Here is a 6310-nt window from a genome sequence, read left to right on the forward strand (position 1 = left end):
TGTACTGTGACTTTTCTTGTCATGATTACATGGAGTTGACGTTATCAAGATAACTGATAAAGTATAAGAAGAAGGAAGTGCGAGTAGATTTACTTGGTCAAAAGGTGAGTGTTATGTAGACGTCAGAATATTGTTTTCTTCTTTTCATACTTCGTATCCTCTTAGGATAAGGTGAGTATTGTTTTCGGTCCAATTTTTCATTGAGGGTATAATATTTATTTTACACGGTTGGCAACGTTGCGTTGTGTTGTGAAGTTTAAGAAATTAGTGCTCCCTATTTTTTCAATATTTTTTCAATTAATTAAGGTGTTTTTGATATTATAAAGTGAACCATTCTAAAGAGGAAAACAAGAGCTATCAGTGAACACTTCATACTCGGATTTACGTAAGATAATAAAAATATAAGATCGAAAAACATACGAGTAAGCTAATAGTAATATAAAGACTCCATTGATATTACTAGAGAAGCTCCAAACGAATTCAAGTACCAAAGCGAGGGATAAGTACGTCTAGTTATATCTGTATAATAGAATAGCTATGTAGAAGATAAGCACGAGATAGATATCTCCCCCCCCTCACGCCAACCGAGAACAGAGTAGAGGTTGCCAGACTTACGCACTGTTTTACCCTAAATATCTTACCTAACCAATTTACCCGGTTACCTGTTATGTAACCAAACTGTCACACTTCCAAAGTTCGAGCGACAAATAAAACGCCTTGAAATTAAAAACGAACGCAATATAACAGCATTATTCATTTCCCTGATAACTATTAAAGTATGCAAAGTGGATGACATTGAGTTTTTTTGGTGGTACCAAATTGCCTTGAAGATATATCTCAGCAACTAGGCCTAGAGTAACTACGTACCTACCTAATTCTCTTACAAAAATTTACAGAGAATGAGTTCCGATTTGGAAAAGAAAATCATGGAGAATGAAAACCAAGATGGAAATCAAGATCCTCAATCTCCGGAAAAGACGACACTAGTAGAAACACTCCTCAAAATATGTGACGAAATGAGAGGAACAAGGAAGTTGATCACGACTGAAGTCTGCAAGTTAGAGTCTAAGCTCTCAGAAAAAATCACACAAGAGACGCAAAAGGTAAATGACAATATAGATGAAAAACTTGCCCCACTCTTGGCAGATGTAGAAGAGCTCAAGGTGAGAGTTGATACATGTGAAGAGAAAATTTCAGGTCTAAAAGAAGGTAATGAAAGAGAGAAAAAAGACCACGAGAAAGAAAGAAGGAGAAAAAATATAGTAATACGAGGCTTTAAAATAGAAGAAGGTTCTAACCAAATCAGTCAAGTAGTTGCTCAAGTAATAAAACTATTTCAAGATAAACTTGGAATTAGATTATCCGAAGACCAAATTGACTTTACGAAGGTTGTGGGAAAAGAAAGGAAAGGACCGATTATTATGGGATTAACATCATGGAATAAAATATTCAAACATCATTCAGTATATTAATAGCAAACAATACCTACAAAAACAGTTCATCAAACTCTAACTACCTACACTTTCATAAAAAGGAAACAATGATTTTTTTTTCTACTGAAGGCCTCCTGTGGACGTCTGCATCCTGCACAGAATCTCCATGCAGCATACAAACGTCCACAGGGTAGTGATTATTAAAATATCATATTCACACCTCTTTCTCTCAACTCCTTCCATCTATCTCTGTTCTCTGCTATCCTCCACCACTCCTCACCTCCTAACTCTCTAAACTCTGCATCCCATCTTTTCCGCGGTCTTCCTAACATCGAGTGTGGTTGGAGTTTGGACAGGTGACCGTTTAAGCGAGTCACTCCCCTATATACATAAATATCTGACGTTTTACGATTTCCAGAAAAATCTATTGAAAATTGTGGGTATTACTCTCTATAGCTCCTTTTTGTTCTTAGCAATACTGCTCTAGTGCTTACTGAACCTCTATAGCTTCTTTTTGTTCTCAGCAATACTGCTCTAGTGCTTACTGAACCTCTATAGCTTCTTTTTGTTCTTAGCAATACTGCTCTAGTGCTTACTGAACCTCTATAGCTTCTTTTTGTTCTTAGCAATACTGCTCTAGTGCTTACTGAACCTCTATAGCTTCTTTTTGTTCTTAGCAATACTGCTCTAGTGCTTACTGAACCTCTATAGCTTCTTTTTGTTCTTAGCAATACTGCTCTAGTGCTTACTGAACCTCTATAGCTTCTTTTTGTTCTCAGCAATACTGCTCTAGTGCTTACTGAACCTCTATAGCTTCTTTTTGTTCTCAGCAATACTGCTCTAGTGCTTACTGAACCTCTATAGCTTCTTTTTGTTCTCAGCAATACTGCTCTAGTGCTTACTGAACCTCTATAGCTTCTTTTTGTTCTCAGCAATACTGCTCTAGTGCTTACTGAACCTCTATAGCTTCTTTTTGTTCTCAGCAATACTGCTCTAGTGCTTACTGAACCTCTATAGCTTCTTTTTGTTCTCAGCAATACTGCTCTAGTGCTTACTGAACCTCTATAGCTTCTTTTTGTTCTCAGCAATACTGCTCTAGTGCTTACTGAACCTCTATAGCTTCTTTTTGTTCTCAGCAATACTGCTCTAGTGCTTACTGAACCTCTATAGCTTCTTTTTGTTCTCAGCAATACTGCTCTAGTGCTTACTGAACCTCTATAGCTTCTTTTTGTTCTCAGCAATACTGCTCTAGTGCTTACTGAACCTCTATAGCTTCTTTTTGTTCTCAGCAATACTGCTCTAGTGCTTACTGAACCTCTATAGCTTCTTTTTGTTCTCAGCAATACTGCTCTAGTGCTTACTGAACCTCTATAGCTTCTTTTTGTTCTCAGCAATACTGCTCTAGTGCTTACTGAACCTCTATAGCTTCTTTTTGTTCTCAGCAATACTGCTCTAGTGCTTACTGAACCTCTATAGCTTCTTTTTGTTCTCAGCAATACTGCTCTAGTGCTTACTGAACCTCTATAGCTTCTTTTTGTTCTCAGCAATACTGCTCTAGTGCTTACTGAACCTCTATAGCTTCTTTTTGTTCTCAGCAATACTGCTCTAGTGCTTACTGAACCTCTATAGCTTCTTTTTGTTCTCAGCAATACTGCTCTAGTGCTTACTGAACCTCTATAGCTTCTTTTTGTTCTCAGCAATACTGCTCTAGTGCTTACTGAACCTCTATAGCTTCTTTTTGTTCTCAGCAATACTGCTCTAGTGCTTACTGAACCTCTATAGCTTCTTTTTGTTCTCAGCAATACTGCTCTAGTGCTTACTGAACCTCTATAGCTTCTTTTTGTTCTCAGCAATACTGCTCTAGTGCTTACTGAACCTCTATAGCTTCTTTTTGTTCTCAGCAATACTGCTCTAGTGCTTACTGAACCTCTATAGCTTCTTTTTGTTCTCAGCAATACTGCTCTAGTGCTTACTGAACCTCTATAGCTTCTTTTTGTTCTCAGCAATACTGCTCTAGTGCTTACTGAACCTCTATAGCTTCTTTTTGTTCTCAGCAATACTGCTCTAGTGCTTACTGAACCTCTATAGCTTCTTTTTGTTCTCAGCAATACTGCTCTAGTGCTTACTGAACCTCTATAGCTTCTTTTTGTTCTCAGCAATACTGCTCTAGTGCTTACTGAACCTCTATAGCTTCTTTTTGTTCTCAGCAATACTGCTCTAGTGCTTACTGAACCTCTATAGCTTCTTTTTGTTCTCAGCAATACTGCTCTAGTGCTTACTGAACCTCTATAGCTTCTTTTTGTTCTCAGCAATACTGCTCTAGTGCTTACTGAACCTCTATAGCTTCTTTTTGTTCTCAGCAATACTGCTCTAGTGCTTACTGAACCTCTATAGCTTCTTTTTGTTCTCAGCAATACTGCTCTAGTGCTTACTGAACCTCTATAGCTTCTTTTTGTTCTCAGCAATACTGCTCTAGTGCTTACTGAACCTCTATAGCTTCTTTTTGTTCTCAGCAATACTGCTCTAGTGCTTACTGAACCTCTATAGCTTCTTTTTGTTCTCAGCAATACTGCTCTAGTGCTTACTGAACCTCTATAGCTTCTTTTTGTTCTCAGCAATACTGCTCTAGTGCTTACTGAACCTCTATAGCTTCTTTTTGTTCTCAGCAATACTGCTCTAGTGCTTACTGAACCTCTATAGCTTCTTTTTGTTCTCAGCAATACTGCTCTAGTGCTTACTGAACCTCTATAGCTTCTTTTTGTTCTCAGCAATACTGCTCTAGTGCTTACTGAACCTCTATAGCTTCTTTTTGTTCTCAGCAATACTGCTCTAGTGCTTACTGAACCTCTATAGCTTCTTTTTGTTCTCAGCAATACTGCTCTAGTGCTTACTGAACCTCTATAGCTTCTTTTTGTTCTCAGCAATACTGCTCTAGTGCTTACTGAACCTCTATAGCTTCTTTTTGTTCTCAGCAATACTGCTCTAGTGCTTACTGAACCTCTATAGCTTCTTTTTGTTCTCAGCAATACTGCTCTAGTGCTTACTGAACCTCTATAGCTTCTTTTTGTTCTCAGCAATACTGCTCTAGTGCTTACTGAACCTCTATAGCTTCTTTTTGTTCTCAGCAATACTGCTCTAGTGCTTACTGAACCTCTATAGCTTCTTTTTGTTCTCAGCAATACTGCTCTAGTGCTTACTGAACCTCTATAGCTTCTTTTTGTTCTCAGCAATACTGCTCTAGTGCTTACTGAACCTCTATAGCTTCTTTTTGTTCTCAGCAATACTGCTCTAGTGCTTACTGAACCTCTATAGCTTCTTTTTGTTCTCAGCAATACTGCTCTAGTGCTTACTGAACCTCTATAGCTTCTTTTTGTTCTCAGCAATACTGCTCTAGTGCTTACTGAACCTCTATAGCTTCTTTTTGTTCTCAGCAATACTGCTCTAGTGCTTACTGAACCTCTATAGCTTCTTTTTGTTCTCAGCAATACTGCTCTAGTGCTTACTGAACCTCTATAGCTTCTTTTTGTTCTCAGCAATACTGCTCTAGTGCTTACTGAACCTCTATAGCTTCTTTTTGTTCTCAGCAATACTGCTCTAGTGCTTACTGAACCTCTATAGCTTCTTTTTGTTCTCAGCAATACTGCTCTAGTGCTTACTGAACCTCTATAGCTTCTTTTTGTTCTCAGCAATACTGCTCTAGTGCTTACTGAACCTCTATAGCTTCTTTTTGTTCTCAGCAATACTGCTCTAGTGCTTACTGAACCTCTATAGCTTCTTTTTGTTCTCAGCAATACTGCTCTAGTGCTTACTGAACCTCTATAGCTTCTTTTTGTTCTCAGCAATACTGCTCTAGTGCTTACTGAACCTCTATAGCTTCTTTTTGTTCTCAGCAATACTGCTCTAGTGCTTACTGAACCTCTATAGCTTCTTTTTGTTCTCAGCAATACTGCTCTAGTGCTTACTGAACCTCTATAGCTTCTTTTTGTTCTCAGCAATACTGCTCTAGTGCTTACTGAACCTCTATAGCTTCTTTTTGTTCTCAGCAATACTGCTCTAGTGCTTACTGAACCTCTATAGCTTCTTTTTGTTCTCAGCAATACTGCTCTAGTGCTTACTGAACCTCTATAGCTTCTTTTTGTTCTCAGCAATACTGCTCTAGTGCTTACTGAACCTCTATAGCTTCTTTTTGTTCTCAGCAATACTGCTCTAGTGCTTACTGAACCTCTATAGCTTCTTTTTGTTCTCAGCAATACTGCTCTAGTGCTTACTGAACCTCTATAGCTTCTTTTTGTTCTCAGCAATACTGCTCTAGTGCTTACTGAACCTCTATAGCTTCTTTTTGTTCTCAGCAATACTGCTCTAGTGCTTACTGAACCTCTATAGCTTCTTTTTGTTCTCAGCAATACTGCTCTAGTGCTTACTGAACCTCTATAGCTTCTTTTTGTTCTCAGCAATACTGCTCTAGTGCTTACTGAACCTCTATAGCTTCTTTTTGTTCTCAGCAATACTGCTCTAGTGCTTACTGAACCTCTATAGCTTCTTTTTGTTCTCAGCAATACTGCTCTAGTGCTTACTGAACCTCTATAGCTTCTTTTTGTTCTCAGCAATACTGCTCTAGTGCTTACTGAACCTCTATAGCTTCTTTTTGTTCTCAGCAATACTGCTCTAGTGCTTACTGAACCTCTATAGCTTCTTTTTGTTCTCAGCAATACTGCTCTAGTGCTTACTGAACCTCTATAGCTTCTTTTTGTTCTCAGCAATACTGCTCTAGTGCTTACTGAACCTCTATAGCTTCTTTTTGTTCTCAGCAATACTGCTCTAGTGCTTACTGAACCTCTATAGCTTCTTTTTGTTCTCAGCAATACTGCTCTAGTGCT

General features: G+C 38.2%; 1 protein-coding gene across 1 annotated transcript; it reads left to right on the forward strand.

The window, feature by feature from the left end:
* The first annotated feature begins 202 nt into the window (after positions 1-202).
* Positions 203-1472, forward strand: LOC108253667. Its single transcript, XM_026830680.1, has 2 exons — positions 203-503; positions 897-1472. Exon 2 carries the CDS (start codon positions 900-902, stop codon positions 1470-1472), a length of 573 nt encoding a protein of 190 aa, XP_026686481.1. The 5' UTR covers positions 203-503; positions 897-899.
* The last annotated feature ends 4838 nt before the right edge of the window (positions 1473-6310 follow it).

The sequence above is a fragment of the Diaphorina citri genome, unplaced genomic scaffold (assembly GCF_000475195.1).
Source record: "Diaphorina citri unplaced genomic scaffold, Diaci psyllid genome assembly version 1.1 scaffold2515, whole genome shotgun sequence".
NCBI classification, from domain to species: Eukaryota; Metazoa; Arthropoda; class Insecta; order Hemiptera; family Psyllidae; genus Diaphorina; species Diaphorina citri.